At 47.2% G+C, this 19,443-nt stretch overlaps 1 protein-coding gene across 2 annotated transcripts in view; it reads right to left on the minus strand.

Moving 5' to 3' along the window:
• sugct (succinyl-CoA:glutarate-CoA transferase) overlaps window positions 1-17,670 on the minus strand; it is a 70,821-nt gene extending 53,151 nt beyond the window's left edge. For both annotated transcript variants that reach the window (XM_085363185.1, XM_085363186.1), the window contains exons 1-11: window positions 17,531-17,670; window positions 16,267-16,315; window positions 16,112-16,185; window positions 15,950-16,035; window positions 15,694-15,744; window positions 15,508-15,628; window positions 13,719-13,810; window positions 12,596-12,739; window positions 10,548-10,643; window positions 2,923-2,994; window positions 2,722-2,819 (exon numbers count right to left, since the gene is read on the minus strand). In XM_085363185.1, coding sequence (XP_085219311.1) covers window positions 2,722-2,819; window positions 2,923-2,994; window positions 10,548-10,643; window positions 12,596-12,739; window positions 13,719-13,810; window positions 15,508-15,628; window positions 15,694-15,744; window positions 15,950-16,035; window positions 16,112-16,185; window positions 16,267-16,315; window positions 17,531-17,654 — 1,007 coding nt within the window. In that variant the 5' untranslated portion in view covers window positions 17,655-17,670. The remainder of the gene's footprint in view (window positions 1-2,721; window positions 2,820-2,922; window positions 2,995-10,547; window positions 10,644-12,595; window positions 12,740-13,718; window positions 13,811-15,507; window positions 15,629-15,693; window positions 15,745-15,949; window positions 16,036-16,111; window positions 16,186-16,266; window positions 16,316-17,530) is intronic.
• Between the last annotated feature and the right edge of the window lie 1,773 nt (window positions 17,671-19,443).

Here is a 19,443-nt window from a genome sequence, read left to right on the forward strand (position 1 = left end):
TGTGTGTGTGTGTGTGTGTGTACCTCTGTGACAGTGTGTGTGTGCGTATGTGTGTGTGTGCGCGTGTGTGTGTACCTCTGTGACAGTGTGTGTGTGCGTATGTGTGTGTACCTCTGTGACAGTGTGTGTGTGCGTATGTGTGTGTACCTCTGTGACAGTGTGTGTGTGCGTGTGTGTGTGTACCTCTGTGACAGTGTGTGTGTACCTCTGTGACAGTGTGTGTGTGCGTATGTGTGTGTACCTCTGTGACAGTGTGTGTGTGCGTGTGTGTGTGTACCTCTGTGACAGTGTGTGTGTACCTCTGTGACAGTGTGTGTGTGCGTGTGTGTGTACCTCTGTGACAGTGTGTGTGTGCGTATGTGTGTGTGTGCGCGTGTGTGTGTACCTCTCTGACAGTGTGTGTGTGCGTATGTGTGTGTGTGCGCGTGTGTGTGTGTACCTCTGTGACAGTGTGTGTGTGTGCGTACCTCTGTGACAGTGTGTGTGTGTGCGTGTGTGTGTGTACCTCTGTGACAGTGTGTGTGTGTGTGTGTGTGTACCTCTGTGACAGTGTGTGTGTGCGTATGTGTGCGCGTGTGTGTGTGTACCTCTGTGACAGTGTGTGTGTGTGTGTGTGTGTGTGTGTGTACCTCTGTGACAGTGTGTGTGTGTGTGTGTGTGTGTACCTCTGTGACAGTGTGTGTGTGCGTATGTGTGTGTGTGCGCGTGTGTGTGTACCTCTGTGACAGTGTGTGTGTGTGTGTGTACCTCTGTGACAGTGTGTGTGTGTGTGTGTGCGTATGTGTGTGTGTGCGCGTGTGTGTGTGTACCTCTGTGACAGTGTGTGTGTGTGTGTGTGTGTACCTCTGTAACAGTGTGTGTGTGTGTGTGTACCTCTGTGACAGTGTGTGTGTGTGTGTGTACCTCTGTGACAGTGTGTGTGTGCGTATGTGTGTGTGTGCGCGTGTGTGTGTGTACCTCTGTGACAGTGTGTGTGTGTGTGTGTGTACCTCTGTGACAGTGTGTGTGTGCGTATGTGTGCGCGTGTGTGTGTGTACCTCTGTGACAGTGTGTGTGTGTGTGTGTGTGTGTGTGTACCTCTGTGACAGTGTGTGTGTGTGTGTGTGTGTGTACCTCTGTGACAGTGTGTGTGTGCGTATGTGTGTGTGTGCGCGTGTGTGTGTACCTCTGTGACAGTGTGTGTGTGTGTGTGTACCTCTGTGACAGTGTGTGTGTGTGTGTGCGTATGTGTGTGTGTGCGCGTGTGTGTGTGTACCTCTGTGACAGTGTGTGTGTGTGTGTGTGTGTACCTCTGTAACAGTGTGTGTGTGTGTGTGTACCTCTGTGACAGTGTGTGTGTGTGTGTGTACCTCTGTGACAGTGTGTGTGTGCGTATGTGTGTGTGTGCGCGTGTGTGTGTGTACCTCTGTGACAGTGTGTGTGTGTGTGTGTGTGTGTACCTCTGTGACAGTGTGTGTGTGCGTGTGTGTGTACCTTTGTGACAGTGCGTGTGTGTGTGTGTACCAGTGTGTGTGTGTGTGTGTGTACCTCTGTGACAGTGTGTGTGTGCGTGTGTGTGTACCTCTGTGACAGTGTGTGCGTGTTTGTGTGTGTGTGTGTGTGTGTGTGTGTACCTCTGTGACAGTGTGTGTGTGTGTGTGTGTGTGTGTGCGCGTGTGTGTACCTCTGTGACAGTGTGTGTGTGTGTGCGTGTGTGTGTGTACCTCTGTAACAGTGTGTGTGTGTGTGTGTGTGTGTGTGTGTGTACCTCTGTGACAGTGTGTGTGTGTGTGTGTGTACCTCTGTGACAGTGTGTGTGTGCGTATGTGTGTGTGTGCGCGTGTGTGTGTACCTCTGTGACAGTGTGTGTGTGTGTGTGTACCTCTGTGACAGTGTGTGTGTGTGTGTGCGCGTGTGTGTGTGTACCTCTGTGACAGTGTGTGTGTGTGTGTGTGTGTGTGTGTACCTCTGTGACAGTGTGTGTGTGTGTGTGTACCTCTGTGACAGTGTGTGTGTGTGTGTGTGTGTGTGTGTACCTCTGTGACAGTGTGTGTGTGTGTGTGTACCTCTGTGACAGTGTGTGTGTGTGCGCGTGTGTGTGTGTACCTCTGTGACAGTGTGTGTGTGTGTGTGTGTGTGTGTGTACCTCTGTAACAGTGTGTGTGTGTGTGTGTACCTCTGTGACAGTGTGTGTGTGTGTACCTCTGTGACAGTGTGTGTGTGCGTATGTGTGTGTGTGCGCGTGTGTGTGTGTACCTCTGTGACATTGTGTGTGTGTGTGTGTGTGTGTACCTCTGTGACAGTGTGTGTGTGCGTGTGTGTGTACCTCTGTGACAGTGCGTGTGTGTGTGTGTACCAGTGTGTGTGTGTCCGTGTGTACCTCTGTGACAGTGTGTGTGTGCGTATGTGTGTGTGTGCGCGTGTGTGTGTGTACCTCTGTGACAGTGTGTGTGTGTGTGTGTGTGTGTACCTCTGTGACAGTGTGTGTGTGCGTGTGTGTGTACCTCTGTGACAGTGTGTGCGTGTGTGTGTACCTCTGTGACAGTGTGTGCGTGTTTGTGTGTGTGTGTGTGTGTGTGTGTGTGTACCTCTGTGACAGTGTGTGTGTGTGTGTGTGTGTGTGTGTGTGTGTGTGTGTGTGCGCGCGTGTGTGTACCTCTGTGACAGTGTGTGTGTGTGTGCGTGTGTGTGTGTACCTCTGTAACAGTGTGTGTGTGTGTGTGTGTGTGTGTGTGTGTGTACCTCTGTGACAGTGTGTGCAGCAGCTGTTTGCGGTTCTCGACTCTCAGCTTGTTGCTTTTGTACTTGGGCTCCTCCGTCAGCTCCGTCAGCTCCATGACCTGCAGATTTCCACAGACAGCAGAGAGTGAGTGGGAGAAACATTCTTCAAGCCAGCTGTTTCCGTGGTAGCATGTCTGTGTCCGTACAGGTAAACGGACTCACCTGGCAGACTCGGACAAACTGCTTTTCATTGCCCGCAGCCACAACGATGTGCCCGTCTTTGGTTTTGAAGCCCTGAAAGAAAAACACACAACATGAACACAGCGACGTTTCAGTCTGATAGAAACCTCTGACAGCACGCTCACAACCGCACACGTCTAACCTCTGACAGGCTCTTACATTCACGTCCATACCTCTGCTCAGCTTGTGTATAATCCAAAATGATGAAGCATGAATATTACTGCAGCTAGACTTCCTCCAACATAAATATGAACGTGTTTTCTCTTGTGCGGAAGTTGAACGCGCTCCCCTCCATCTCTTCACAGGTTACTGCATGAGTGATGTGGGCACCGCCTTAAAGCTGATGGGACACCTCTGACTTCACGTCTGCTCAGCTTTTGTTTTTCACAGGTTCAAAGTGAAAAGACGCTGGGACAGCCTGGCTGACTGAGCTGGACTTCAACAACTACATCGATGTGCTTCAGGTCAGGTTTTTTTCACTGCAGTGCAACATGTTTGTGTTGTGCTGCAGATGGCAGAGCACGAGAGAAGAGCAGAAACTCGATACACTAACACACGATCAAAGAAATAAGTTTCAGGACTCCGGTAGAACAACTTCCCAGGACTTTAGGAAGTTCTGAAGCAGCAGACGCTGACTTTGTGCTGCCGACTGTGGGGAATAAAATCATTTTCATTAAGTCGATGCTTCCCAGCAGGTAGATATGAAATTTACTCTGATTAAATAAAAGGTGGTGAGATCATGAAGGATCAGCGTTAATAACCCGAAGCCCACCAGAGGAAACCTCCTCAAAAGGCCAGCCGATGGAGGCCTTCCTCCTCCTCTAATCTCCCCGCTCATCTTCTCCTCCTCTTCCTCGCTCACTGAAGTGCCTGTAATAAAAACTCTTCACCACATGAAAGCAGCAGCAGAGCAGCTGTCATACATCACAGCGCACACACTCGGCGGCGGCCACGTCCCGCTGCGCTGTGTGTGCATTCAGACCACTAACCCCTCAGTCACACTGCTGCTTCGGTTTCATCTCACCCTCCAGGGAATTGTGGGTAATGCAGTCCACACAGGGCTGCGATGGGACATTCACCCACAAAACCTCAAACAGTCCTCAGAGAGGTCGCAGCGGGCGGCTTCTGCCCCCTGCTGGCTGCAGACCTGAAGCTGCTGACCTTCACATATTTACATTTTTTAATTTTTAGGCTCCTCCAGCTGCTAGTTTTAGTTTCAAAGGACATTTCCTGATGTTCCACAGTCGCTGCTTTCATCTACTGCACATGTGCCAAACACTGCAGTTCCCCTGATGTCCACCAGAGGCTCCGGCAGCGAGCCAGTCCCCTTAAAACGTTGGAGCAGAAATAAACACGTTTACAGCCTGACACACAAACTGTTTGTTTACTCACCTGTTTAAGTTGTGTAAAGTTTGCATTATTGGGGGCGTGGCTTCTTTGACTGACAGGTAGATGCTACCGCATGTGGTTTCCGAGGCTAATTGGCAAAAAGAAACTGATGGGGTTGCTAGCACCATCCAGCGTGCTGAGTCAACATCACCCAGGTTTGGATTGGTCCGTGTTGAACCAGCACGGTGTGTTCGGTTTATTTCACAGCCCAGTGCATCATGTCTGTGCATCTCTCCAGCCGGGACAGCCGATGTTTGTCTGAGCGCCTTTGACTTTGGTATTTATCGACTATCTGTAAGAAATGGTGCTTTAACATGTCTGTGTGAACTAGAATTTATTAGAAGTTTCTTTCATGTGCGGTCTTGTTTTCATTGTTTGAAGTTTTATCCTAACACAAATGTAAATTCAGAATTAGATTCCACAGTGTGGACACGCTGTAGCTCTGAGTGCAGCTGTAGTCCTGGAAGTCCTGCTTCTCCGACAACTCGTCTGCAGACAGATTATCGTCCGAGTTCAACCTCCGATCCTCTGAAGTCTCCTCTCTGGCACGGCGGATGTCTCTGTTTTTTTGAAATTGAACCATCTCAGAAATCAGATGTGAACTTAAAAAGCGTCGACAGGGGAACGGATGGCTTCTTCAGCTCTAACATCTTCCTCGCAAAGCCGCAACCACAACACCAGTAATTCTGTTGTTCCGACTGTCATGATCTCCGGAGAACCCGTCGGCTCCACTTTCATCTCTGGCGGCTTTGGGGGTGGGAGGAGGGTGAGGGAACGCTGCATTGTGGGTAAGCCGGTTCACACGAGGATTAAAACAGTGTCGGACGATAAAGCTGCGGCTGGTTAGAGATGGTGACCACAAGAATCGAGCCGCCAGAGGAAGGAGAAAACATCACGCACTGTGTGTGTGTGTGTGTGTGTGTGTGTGTGTGTGTGTGTGTGTGTGTGTGTGTGTGTGTGTGTGTGTGTGTGAGTGTGTGTGTGTGCGCGTCCACATGTGAGTCATGACCCTCCATAATAACAGCAACATCTCCCTCAGGCTGAGTCAGTAATGTGAAGCAGACTGACGGCGGATAGAAAACACGAGTGAATGTGAAGAAGTTCTTTATTTATTCATTTCTACTTATCTGACAGTAATAACAGTTAATGGTTCATTTTATTGAAATGAGTTCCAGGAACCCGAAATGAAGAAAACATCAGAGTTAAGGACTTTTAAAGATTCAGGTGGCTGGCTCGAGCAGGGTCCGAGCGTGGGGTCAGGTTCAGTTACAGCTGAATGTTAAATCTGAGGGTTATCTTCCTGTTTTACAAACCCCAGCCAGGGTTTGAGCCGTCACTGAGGAAGCTTCATGCCAAAGAAATCAGTTTAGACTTTAGAAGAATTTAATGCTCACAAAGACAAACATACAAAGTTGTCTCGGCTTTTCCATGTGTGAAGGACTGCAGAGGGAAGCATCATCAAGAAATCCAAAGACTGTCACCGAGAACAGACCGGGCAGAACCAAGCAAAGATTTCAAAACGAGTGAGTCTAAAGAGCCCAGAACCACTGAAGAGACACTCGTGGATGACTCAGCCGAGTCGGGAATCGCACAGGGATGCACTGAGAGGCTGCAGACCGGGAAATAGTCCACTTCTGCATGTCGCACTGAGGTATGCTGACTCTATGCAGATTCTACAGACTGCAGTGTACTTTGGTCAGATCAGATGAAAGCAGAGCTTCGTGCACAGAGTTTGGAGAAAGGAGACGGGCTACGACCCAAAGGAGCATCCCCACAGTGAAGCACAGTGGTGGCAGTATGTTCTGGTGACAATTCAGTGTCTGGGAATCTCATCGAGGTGGGAGGAATGATGAAGATAGAAGGATGTGTGATCGCTCAGGAGACGACTGCAGGCTGTTACCCAGCAAACAGGACACACTGCTGACCGTTAGCATCAGGGAAGCTAATAAGTTTTTGTGAAATCATTTTGTTTTTGCGTGCAAAGTAAAATAATCTAAGCAAACAAAATAAAACTGGCATGTTTTAGAAACACTTTTAAAAGTAGTCAGACAGCAAAAACAATACAAAGAACTGCAACACGTTAAAGAGACACGAGCCTGATCCAAGTCAACGCATCGTAACTTTAAGACCTACCACAGAGCCAAGTCTGCCAGAGCTTATCTTTATATTTTACATGCTGTGGAGCCATTTTTGGGAGCATTTCAAGTTGCTATACATCAATACAACCATTATAGCCCCAATTTTATTAATATTTATGCTTTAAGTTCATAGAAACTACATAAATTGCAAAACAGTGCAATAAACTACAAAAAAAAAATTGAAAATCATTTTTGTTTTTATTTGCATATATTTCCAGTTTTATTCCTCAAAACTGTAAATACAAAAAAGTTGCACAAAATAGTTTCTAGCCACAGGAAATTTATTTTGAGTGTCTTCAAAGTTTTATTTTTGAGATACACCAATTTTTATGCCCTGCAGGGAAAACCAAAATAAATATTATAATGCTAATTTGCAAAAAAACAGCGTGTGCATGAAAATAAACTATTTCCAGCAGTGCAGTTTGAGTTCTAAGCATCCCAGAAACTATTCAGGAAAGCTAAAAGTCAAGCATGACTTATAAAAACACCAGTATAGGCTTATAAGGCCCTGAAAGTAAAAAACTACATTTTCCGTGAAAATGATGTCACTTCCGGTTTCGGGCAGGTCATGGCGGACACGCGATAGTTTGCGCTGGCGTCTATTCCAACGTAGGAGGTGTTATGAACAGCTGATCGGATCGGCAAAGCGTGTTTCTGGAATATTATGTTTATGTTGCTGCAAATACTTTTTACGAAATTTTGCAAAGCTATATGTGGAAGGAAACCGTGACCGAGCACAAGCTGATGGCATAAGATGTAAGTACAACTCCTCCGGTTTCATATGCAACTAAAATTATTGCGCTAGCTTACGCGGTTGCAGTTGTACAGGGATTTAAAAATAGTTACACAAAACGGAGCGTGCCCACTCCGACCGGTCTTACAGGTTACAAGCAGGTTAATTATCAGAGATGCTCCGACTGAGTTGATGCTGTTGGAGTATGTAGAACATAGTTTGGGAGCTCGTCCGGGATCTACTTTAACCTCCCTGTAAATCTGCCCATTGCCACGCCCACCTCGTCATTAAGTATTCTTGTCAGCTCAAAGATGATTTTTAAAAGTCTCTGAAACAACTTTGTGCTGCCTGACAGCAGTTTTCAGTTCAATATGAAACTCCGTGAAGCAGGAGCGGTTCCAGCTGCTGCTTCTCTTTATTTAGTTTTATATTTTAATCAGGGTTTCCTGCATGGGTTGGTTTGTGTTCAGTCTGCATCTGCTGATTTCCATCCAGCCAAAACCCCGAGCGCTTTGAACCTTGCAGAAACAGATAATTCACATTTAACGACACCACAGAGAAGCCGAGGGAGAAGAGAAACAGCTCTAACTCTGCTCTCTCATGCTTTTATGAACCTTCAAATGTGATCAGGAAAAGAAACTGTCATTTGTTACAGTGACAGCCTGGAGGATGGACACACTCTGTTGATATCAAGAACCAACGCGATGGCCTCGAAGAGACGTTTGTGACCTTTAAAGTGGTTTAAGACAAAAAGTGCAACACGAGCAGAGCCGCCTGTGTGGTTGGTTTGAGGAGAACTGGAAATCACTTCCACCCAGGCGGCAGTGTGACACAAAACGTTTAAGATGACACTAATCACTTCTAATTGTTTGATAATTGTCCATCTGATTTATGGCTCAAAGCTCGTCCTGCTCCGTCCTTCTCTTGACGTCAACTCTCAGGACTTCCTCAGATCTCAAACAGTTCTTCCTCTAACAACGCTCACGCCTGAGACTCGTATATTTGGATGTTAGAAGCTCTGAGAAAACTCTCAGATCCGTAAATCTGCACCAACAAAGCTGGAGGGTGTGGCCGGAGAGAGGGAGGTCAGAGCGTGCGCTGAGACCCTGAAAGTGTAATTCAGCCCATCTTAGTCTGAAGTAGAGATGGACCGATCCGATATTACGTATCGGTATCGGTCCGATACTGACCTAAATTACTGGATCGGATATCGGAGAAAAATAAAAAATGTAATCCGATCCATTAAATATCACGAAAGCACCTCACAAAACTTGCAACACGCCGTAACTCACCTCAGAACGTTAGCACGTCGGAGCAGTATGCATCACGTGATAGAGCGGCTGTGACATGCGGGACCTGTCGGTGGTCTGGATAGCATGTGGAGCTTCGCTAGCAACCCGGCATTTCATCTCCGACAAAGTTATCCCCGAGAGAAGTAAAGCAAGTGTGTAAGTCCATCTCTGAATGTTTGTAAAGCATTCCTGCGTTAAGCTTAACAAGCGATATATGGAGCGACTGCCTCTCCTGCTGCTACTTCAATCATGAAACTGCTTAACGATCAGCTGATCAGCTTTTCTGTCGCGAGTCCGTGTCTCTAGTTTGTTTTTGGCCCACTTTGCACCAGAAAGAGGAAACCAGCGGCTGAACAACAGCAGCACGTTTAAGCTTGATCAGCTGTTGTTAGAATGTATTTAATATTACTTTCTACTCGAGGATCTTTTTCTAGCTGACGGCTGGTAACTGTGCAGGGGCGGATCTAGCAAAGTTTAGCCAGGGGGGCCGATAGGGCATTAACAGGGAAAAGGGGGCACAAAGACATACTTTTCTTTCTTATTCTCATTTAAAATGTCGAGCTTTTAATAATTAATTATCTGACACCCAAAGTTTTAATTTGATGTAAAATGAATAGAAGTCAATTACTGTATATAGTGACTATTAAGTCTAATATATATACCCTAGTAAGCTATAGTACTTTTTCCTTTGGGAAGGTACCATCTGTGCAGTCTGCAATTTTGTTGAAGAAAGATGTTGAATCTATTTAATATTTCTTGAAAAATAATTGATTTCTGTGCATTTTTTTTCACACTGCATCAAATTAAGGTTGATTACGTCGATTAAGCATCATGAGGTGGAGCGTGAGGGGTGGTTCCCTATTTTTTATTTATTTATTTTTGTTGTTGCTGGGAGTTGGAACCCTATTAGTTAGGTTGCTTAATATTTACGCTAAGTACTCTTTAAAATACCAGAATAGGGAGGATGGTGTAGGTTTAAGTTTATTAGATTGATCAGTATTGCTGAACTATGAAATATTTTTTTTGCATACAGGTATAACAGAATAGCTTTAGTGTAGTTGTTGTTTTAAACTTGAGTATGAACTTATACAAAATGCAGCAAGATATTTAAAAAACAGTTGTGTTGATTAAAAACACTATATCGGATTCATATCGGTATCGGCAGATATCCAAATTTATGATATCGGTATCGGACATAAAAAAGTGGTATCGTGCCATCTCTAGTCTGAAGCAGTTTCTGGCGTCAGAGACGTGTGTTCCTCCCGCAGATGCAATAAAGTCTGTTAATAACAAACAAGCTCACAGAGTCTCCTCAAGCCTGGAGGGAAACTGTCAAACACACCAGAACTACAGCTGGCAGAGACGCTCAAAGAGACACCAGAGAAGAAGAGCCACGCAGTCAGCTGGCTCACGGCTCGCCGACCAATGACGCGCTTCGATCATCCGGCTGAGGCGCGTTTTAGAGGCTAAACGCTGTTAAACCGTAACATCGCAGTGACAGAAGAGCGGACACGTCTGTGTAAACTCTGGTTTGTGACTCTACTGTAGCTACATGTAAGTGCTGCTCTTAAATGTTCCTACAGTAGAGTCTGTCTCCTTTCCCAAAGGTTAAAGGTCAAACCACAACACGGCCCTGAGAACTACAACATGCTTACTATGTAAGATAGAGAAACATGTTTCTGCTGAATCAGCAGGAAATCACACCATAATTACTCCTTTGTTTCCTATGAAACCTGATTCTAGTGCAGCCACCTGTAAGTATAACAATGACACTTAAACTCTGTTTAATTAGAAAGGACTGACTGGCCACATTATAAAGTTCAACCCTTTGTTCTGCTGCCGTCGTCACAGCTGAGATCAGCTCATCATTATTTAATATTCGTGCATCACTTTTCAGTTTTCTTCTGTTTTCCTGACGTCACCGTTTTATTCTTTTATTATCTAACAATGTTGATTCAATGTTATATTTCCTGAGGTTTTTTCTGTCTTTTCTCTGTGTTGCAGGTGTGATATCAATAAAGTTATTGTTAGATAGTGGCCAGTTGAAGGTGTTACCTGGTAAGGTACGATGCTCTCGTGGGCCGTCCCCCAGCGCCTCGCCTCCTTCCCCGCATTCAGGTAGTTAGCAGCAATATGGCTGAGACAGGAAACCTGAGAGAGAGAGAGGCGGCAGTTACACCTGAGCCCGGTCACACGGGCGCTAACAGCTGATCTCTCCTCAGCGTGCACACCGAGCCGCTCACTGCGTCTGAAGAGCTGCTGCAAATATCAGCAGCGTGATGAAGGCACATCATGGATCACACTTACAAACATGATGATGAAGCTGCAGAGTTTAACACGGTCACCGAGTCTGGAAACATCACGGTTAGTCAGGGTCATGAATTTATAAAACAATTATTGGACCCTGTCAGCTTTATTTCACCAGCAGGTAACGATGAGGTTAAAGCTTCTCCAACGTCTTCACCGACACGCCTGCCTCAGCGAGTCACATGATGCTGTGAGGTGTGCGTGCTGCTCACAGACACCTGAAGGGTTACTTCAATATTTCCCTTCATCAACTTGAATCAAAGAATCTGCACTTCAGCCACATCACGATCACCTGACTCAAACTGCAGCGAGTCGCTGCAGAGACGCTCGTGGACGGTTTCTGTTGTTCTTCTACAAACGAAGCTTCAAGGATGACCCCCCCCCCTCCCCTCCCGGGTCAGGGTGCTGACAGGTTTTTATCTTCTTATCAAACTATTCTTCTGCATGACACTGATTTCCTCTGACTCACCACGACTGCTTCAAGCTGAGCTTCAGACTGTTTGACTCTCCTGCGCCTGAAGCTCTGTGGGACCTGCAGGCAGCTCGTAGCGGTTCCATCCCCCGACGCTCACACGCTCCACACGGATTCGGATCAGAGCGCTGTGCGCGCTCATTGTTCGCACTGCGGCCGGCGTGCCTGTGGTCGCAGCACTTCAGACAGGAATGCAGTGGGATTTAAGAGGGGGATTGTGGGTATTTTATTTGTAGCAGCCTCAAGACTCGACCGCAAGGATCAGAACCTCACAGCCTTGTTAACCAATCACAGGAGGCGTGCTACAGATTGGTGTATGCAGTCATATTCATCATCATCCTTCATCGTGAGTCCAGACTTCAGGTAACATTTCTGTTCATGGGTTAAATTTAAAGGTTGGAGCTCAGGATGCTGGTTGGTGTTTGTTGGTGGCGTTTATGAATCTTCTTGGCAGGTCGGTGCTGAGGAGCACGGACGCTGCTCCGGTCCCGCATGCTGGACCAAAACTCAGCGAGACACACGTTAACTTTTATCCACATGTCATCCCATCATCTGTCCCTTTCTGTCCAAACACGACCCCGCTGAGCTGCCCAGCGCTTTCAGGCCGAAGCAGCTGTTTCTGCGTGTTTGTTTCTAAACTGCAGACTGAGACTCTCTGCAGGATCATAAAGTCCTGAAACGAGCTGAACTCGGTCGTATCGCAGCGCCTTTCCCAGCCAGAGAGGTGAAAAATGAGAATGCAGAAAACATAAAACATGCCTTTAAAAGCAACACTGTCAGACAAGCAGCGCGTCCTGACACTGCAAATCAAACGCACCCCGGGAGGTGCCGGGTCCAAGCGGGACGCGGGTCCCGTCCGTCTCCGAGTCCGGGTGGTTGCAGGATTAAGAATCGCTCGCTTCATTTAAACAGTCAGAGAAACACTGACGCGTCTGTTTAAACTGATCAGGATAAATCACAGGCTTGTTCCAATGCCTCCACCTTCCTGCTCCACACACAGCTGCAGCGACTGCTTATCTGCACCGTCACAAACACTCCATCGATCAGCCAGCCTCAGCGCTTTCATTTACCAGCTGACCCTGAACACAGCGCCGTACCTGCTGCAGGTAAGAGCGTCTGCTCAGCTGATGTGTCCTGAGGCTCTGACTGAGCTTGTGTGTCACCTGAGTGGGTTTCAGCTGCCAGCTGAGCGTCACAGCGCCCCCACCTGTACATCACTTCCTCTCAGCACCTGGAGTACCCGCTGGTCTGCTGGCGTCTCTTACACTGCATTCACCTGTGGAGAATACTGAGAGCTGATTGGCTCATCGTCAGGTGGTTTTACCTGTGATGACAGCAGGTTGCAGTCGATGTGAACTCCTCTGCCCGTCTTCTGCCGTTGCAGCAGGGCGGCCATGACAGCTCCGTGTGCGTACAGCCCCGTCGCCAAGTCCGTCATGGCGACTCCCGGACGCACCGGGTCGCCGCCCTGCCAGCAGAAACAGAGGATTATGGGAGATGATCCAGAAAGCTGACGTGCTGTGAACGCGTCAGAGTCAGTACTTCCTGTCAGTGCTGAGATTTACAAGGACTTATTCCAGATTAATCCTGTGCAAAAGTCTTGAGCCACCCCTCGTTTCATATACTAAGGAAATCTGTCTCATTATTATGTATGAAAGTACAAACACAGGAAATAAGGAACGCTGAGTTTGCACAACAACAAGCCTGAAGCTGAACATTTGGTGTGAGCATGTTTGTTTCTATCTGTGCCTCTTTCTGTAGGACAGGGCTGTCAGAGGTCTGCAGGCCTCACTCTGCTAAAGAGGATCAAGTGATGTGTGGGAGTAAAGAGCCTAAAGGTCACATTTAAACCTGGTGTCTGTTCTGTGCACAACACTGGTCGTCCCTCGAGGAAAATGCTCGGGTACAAGGACTGGACTGAAGGTGAGACATGAAGCAGCCAATGTTTACAGAAGAACTGAAAGAGCTTCAGGAAGCTGGAGCCACTCAAACAATACAAGAAGTTCTGGCTGCTTGGAAGGAAAACAGAGAAACGAGGGGTGAGTCGAACTGTGAGGACATAAAGTTTCATTCAGTAACTAGTAAATCAAAGATGAACTCTAAACTGCTTCAACATTCTTCATCTGTTCATGACCGTAAGTTTCATGTGCCTGGCTTTTATTTTGAAATAAAATATCTGCATCCTGAAGACTGTTTCACAGTGTTTACATTCTCAGCTACGATGACGAGCCAAGAAAATGTTTAACATTTTAATTTGAAGTTCACTTTCTGCACTTCCTGCGTGCTGATATTTCTACAGCCGCGTCGCAAAGTTCTGTAAAGTGAAGCCAGACATCAGGTCAGAGTCTGACAGTAACATCACAAGTGTTTCATTTGTAAAGACATGGAAACCTGTTCATGCTCAGCAGGATCAGGACGTTACTGAGCATGTGCGGTCTGAGTCTGACCTCGGGCCCGGTGACGTGCATCATCCCTGACACTGCCGAGGCGATGGAGTCGTACCCTGGACTCTGAGCGTGAGGACCGGTCTGTCCGTAGCCTGAGCGCACACACACACACACACACACACACACACACACACATTACTGCCTCGGTGCCAGTGGTCTGGTTTCTCTCTGACCTGAGTGAAAACACAGCAGGGAATCAAACCATCGGCCTCTCGGCGTCTCCTCTTACAGGAAAACCACATTCCAGCTGATGTTGAGTCTGCAGCTGTGACTAAACAACAAGACGGATTTCCTAAACAGTCCGAGCTCAAAGCTCGCTTTATATCAGGAAACAAAGAAAAATCCCACAAAGACTTTGAAAATGATAAGCAGCCACAGACAGCCTGAGAAACAGCCGTGACCTCCGAGGCTCGCTGAGCGAACATCTGCAGGAGAACGATGTCAGTGCGCGGCTCCGTGCACGTCGTACGTGCACATCTAAACATCTGTCCTTGTCGTCTCTGGTGGGGTCGAGCTTTTCATTCGATCACACCTGAAACCAGCGACTCGGACCGTGAACTCATCAGGAGTGTCTGCTGACCTCAGATCAGCTGAGCAGTAAACTCTGTTCCCCATAAATGTCTGTACAGACAGGCTTTGCTCTACGAGTCGCCCCCTGCTGGACATTAAAGAACATGCAGGTTTTATGTCCATGTTTTGTGAAGCGCCTGTTTAAATGTCAACGAGCTGATGAACACATGGAAGATCCACACTCTGTGGACCGGTTCTTCCTGTGGAAGTGACACCAGAACTTAAACCTGCTGCTGCTCTTTGCTCTGCGGGACAAACGTCCAGGACGTCGCTCCGAAAGCTCAGGATGAAACCAGGCCGTAAATCTGCCCACTGCATCCAGCTGCTGCAGCTTAATGAGGCCTCCTGGGTAATGTAGTTCATTTCTCCTCAATAAAGGACGGGAGGGGCTGGAGCAGTGAGAGCGACACGGAGAGGAATGAGGGCAAAGGACACAAACAGGAAATGGAAAGAAAACAGAAGAAAGGAGGCGGAGCAGAGAGAATGAAACTCCTTCATCGTTTATGTCGCTCGTTTATTCTCAACACATTTTCCATCAGCTCTCCTGACGGACGGGTTTTAACGGCACTCTGCCCAAATCCTCGCTCCACCCTGCAGGGTCACAGCTCTTTACTCCACCCGAGGAGTGGAGTGAACCTTATTAGTGCTCGTGTGGAGAGGAAGAGTCACCCTGTGGAAGAGTGACACACAGATTCCTGTTTGCAGACATCCATGAACTTCCTCTGAGCAGCTCCACCCTCCCCCCTCTGCACGTGCTCAGACTACCTCCACCTCTCTGACTCTGAGCTGTCCTTCTGTCACACTCGTCTCCACCCTGCCTGCTCTCTGTGGCTGGTTGACCGCAGGTATTTAAACTCCTCCACCTTCACCACCTCTGCTCTGTCTTGCTTCTCTTCTCTGCAGAGCACACCTCCACCTCTCCTGTGCTGTAACATCACAGCCTGCAGACAGGAAGCAGAGCGCTCCGGCAGGAAGTCTGTTCATACTGTGGAGTCTGACCCCATCTAGTGGCTCAGAGGGAGAACTGCAGGAGGTGGAGGTGTGTTTCCACAGCTCCTAAATCCATCAATACTGGACGTTCCACAGTCCTTGAATCATGTGACTTGAGTGGGTGGAGCCTATCAGCTCCATTTTTCCACTCCTTTAAAGGTTCCTCAGACACACCTGGAAACACGGGGGTGGGGCCTGAAACACATGTAAGCCTGTTAAAAACTGTTACCTGTTATGGAGCAGTAGACGAGCCGAGGGTTGAGTCCGCTCAGCTGCTCGTATCCCAAACCCATCTGACGGAGTTTCCCCGGCACGTAGTTTTCCAGCAGCACGTCACACACTCCTGCGAGCTGACACACAACCAGAGAGTGGAACAGGCTGAGGCAGAAACAGAGACCTGGTCACTGTGTCGTACCTGCTGGACGATCTGTGCTCCTCTGGGATGTTTCAGGTCCACGGCGATGCTCTGAAATCACAGTTCATCCCAAATTATCCCAAACACGGATGAAGCATCGGCGTCAGGTGAGCGAGGGAGGCTGACGTTTGACATGTTTGCTCTGTTTACAGCTGAACACCTTCCAGTTTGCAGACTGAACCCTGTCAGAGTCCTGCTGATGCTTAAACTGTTTCTAATGAATGTGTTTGTGCCGACTCGGCGCTCACACACCAACCTTCTTGTTCCGGTTCACGCTGAGGAAGTAGGCGCTCTCTGACGCCACAAACGGAGGACCCCAGGCTCTGGTGTCGTCACCTGCACCTGTTTGACAAAACGCACAAACACTATCCCACAATGCTTTGCTCACAGCGGGGCAGGAATGAGGCCCAGCGCTCACCTGGTCTCTCCACTTTGATGACCTGGGCTCCGAGGTCTCCGAGGATCATGGAGGCGAAGGGCCCGGCCAGAACTCTGCAAACATGAACATCCACGTTAGTGCTGAGCCTCCACACTGCCAACAACTCAGAGTGTTACTGCAGCGCTCACACACACCTGGTCAGGTCCAGGACTCTGACGCCCTCTAGTGGCCGAAGGGTTTCACCTGAAATTCAGACGAGAATCCCAAAGAGGAGGAGAGTCAGCTTTGGTGTTCCTGACAGGTAGACAGTGTTCCTGCTTCAGATGAGAACAGCTGAAACTCTGTTTGAGCTTTGTTAAATATCTGTGGGCCAGAGGCGGCACACCTGCGGGCCGGACTCACTCTGAGTGTGAAGTGAAAGCACAGATCAGCCTGACAGCAGCTGGGTTCTCAGACCCAGCAGCAGAAGTATAAAGCAGGAGGAGCAGACCCCTCTGCATCCTGCACATCTTCTCTGGTTCGTGTTCAGAGCTGCTTTAATTCCTCATGTCACAGACGCAACAGGGTGAAAGCATTCCTTAGATTTTAGTCCACGTTAACATGACATCACCATGACATCATTATCCTCCACATCCCAAAGCTGAGGTCAGCAGCAGCACTGACGCTCAGGTGGTGCTGACAGACCTCCACAGCATCACAGCAGCAGGCTGAGCTCTGACACAGGCAGGACGGATCCAGGCTTTAAACTCTGAGCCGAGCACAGCAGGAAACCTTTCTCCATCTTCTGCTGTCTGTTTGTGAGTCTGTGTGAGCTGCAGCCTCAGCTTCCTGTTCGTACTCACAGGAGTGACACTCCTCTGACCTCAGCAGGTCACTTCCTGCCAGACCTGCTGCTTGCTGGATGTGAGCTCAGGGATGTCTGTGTGGAGATCTCAGCTGAGCAGCAGTTCCTGAATCACTCAAAGTTCCCTAAATCTGCTCTTCATCATGATGCACCGAAATGCTGCCTTGCGATAGGCTGATTAGTGTGCACCTAAAGTGTACCTAATAAAGTGGCTCGTTAGTGTATTAAAAGCATAATTACGTTATTGTAAATGATTGCACACCCTAATTATATTTGGATCACCCTTTAAAACGTTCTGTGTGTTTATTATTCCAACGTTCCCGCTTTTCCAGCCCGCTGACTGGGAGGTCTGTTTGTTGGACTCAGCGGAAGTGGAGCTGCTCTGCGACAGCTTCACACACCTGAGCAGACTTTGACCAACAGCAGGTCAAAGTTCAGAAGTCCTTTCAGTGTAACACGCTTCAGAACATGCAGGCTCATTTACCTGTGTGCACGCCTGCAAGGTTTGATCATGTGAGCAGCTGTTTGTTACCGATGAGCCGATCGGTCCTGTCACCGGATACCTGGACTGTTCGGCTAATATTAGCCGGCTAGCTTTAGCAGCAGGGCCGTACCTGTCCGCGTGCTGGACTCCCACCGCCCGCCCCCCGGGCATCTCAGCGGCTGCAGCGGTGACGCGATACCAGCCGGAGAGCGAGCCCCGAGACGGCGCCTCAGCACCCCGACACACGCAGACATCGTCCACCTGTTAGCATCAAGCTACACGAACGATGCTTCCGGCCTGAGCCTTTCAAAGTAAAACTCAGCCCAGACGCAGTCTTATGTATGTCGGCTGTTAGGACTCGTTTCAGAGCCGTTTGTGGATGTTTGGCTTTGAAAGGCCCCTAATATTGTGACGTGGAATATCAATGGTTGTAGTACACCAATTAAAAGGAAAAAAAGTCCTAAGCTATCTTAAGTCCCGTAGTGCAGATATAGCATTTTTACAAGAAACGCATTTTGAAAATGGAACAGAAGCCCTGAAAATGAAACGAGATCGGGTTGGGAAGGTGTTTCATAACTCTGTATCTAGGAAAAGCCGTGGAGCTATAATACTTATTAATAAGAAAATCAACTTTGTACCATTGCGAGAGTTTAAAGATACTGAAGGACGAGTAATATGTCTCCAAGTACTTATAAATGGTGCGAAAGTAATACTATGTAACATATATGCCCCAAATAGGGAAGACCCCAACTTTGTTGCCAAAATAATTAAGATATTAGGTGATTTTGAGGGCCAGATTGTGCTGGGAGGAGATTTTAATCAGGTTCCGGATCAGTATTTGGATAGGAGTGGTGCAAATCTAGGCCCTAGTACAAAAAATAAATCTGCAGCAGCTATCTTTAAAGAGGAAGCCGGGTTGGTTGATATCTGGAGACTAGTACTTCCTTTAGAAAGGGAATATAAGTTTTACTCACATTCTCATAAAAGTTATTCCCGAATTGATTATTTTTAAATATCTAGTTTGAGCGCTGATCTGGTAACTGTGATATAGGTATGATCATATTATCAGATCATGCCCCAGTAGAACTAAATATAGACTTACAGGTTGAGAAATATAATCGGGGCAGGTGGAAACTAAACCCAAGTCTTTTACGGGATGAACAATTCGTGGCAGCATTAAAAGATGATATTAACTTTTTTTGGGATGTAAATATTGGGACCACAGAAAGATTGGCTACTGTATGGGACACCCTAAAGGCCTTTATTAGAGGCAAATGTCTGGGATATAGTTCAAAGAAGGCAAAAGAAAGTAAACAAAAAATACAGACTTTGGTAAAACAGATAAGTCATTTGGAAAAATAATCGGCAGAAAATTATGTAGAGAGTAACTTATGCCAATTGAAGTTTAATCTTCATGAAATTTATAATAAGAAAGCAGAGTATGCATTGTTCAGGCTTAAAACAAATTTCTATGAGAATGGAAATTATCAGCTTTCAATTTCAATGTGTTAGAAAAATGGACAGAATACTTAGGAATAACACTTAATCCGAATGTCGATGAGATTATGAATGATAATGTAGGAAAACTACTAACTAGGATTAAAACTAATTTGGAGAAATGGAGCAAGCTGAACTTGACATTATGGGGCAAAGTAAATATGATAAAGATGGCAGTAGCTCCTCTGATCAATTATTTCATTGGAATGATACCAATTTGTATTTCACCTCAATTTTTCTCAAGATATGATAATATGATAAAACACTTTCTTTGGGATGGTGGTAGACCGCGGATTAATCCTGGTCGACTGTACCAACCGAGACAAAAAGGAGGTTTATCCCTACATAAAACATTATAGCATCTCATTTGAGATGTTCAAGCTGTGTAAACACTGGGCACCTAGACTGGGTTCTAATGGAACGTGAACTGGTCTTTCCATTCACTCCCATTGAGGTGTTGGCTCAAAAACCGGACAATAAAGGGAATAGAGTAGACAACCCTATTTTAAAGTTTTCAAAAATGGTGTGGCAAGAGGTTCGCAAGAG

This window comes from Diplotaxodon limnothrissa, linkage group LG9 (assembly GCF_057381915.1).
Source record: "Diplotaxodon limnothrissa isolate DT_005_m linkage group LG9, D_limnothrissa_male_GT1.1, whole genome shotgun sequence".
Classification (NCBI taxonomy): domain Eukaryota; kingdom Metazoa; phylum Chordata; class Actinopteri; order Cichliformes; family Cichlidae; genus Diplotaxodon; species Diplotaxodon limnothrissa.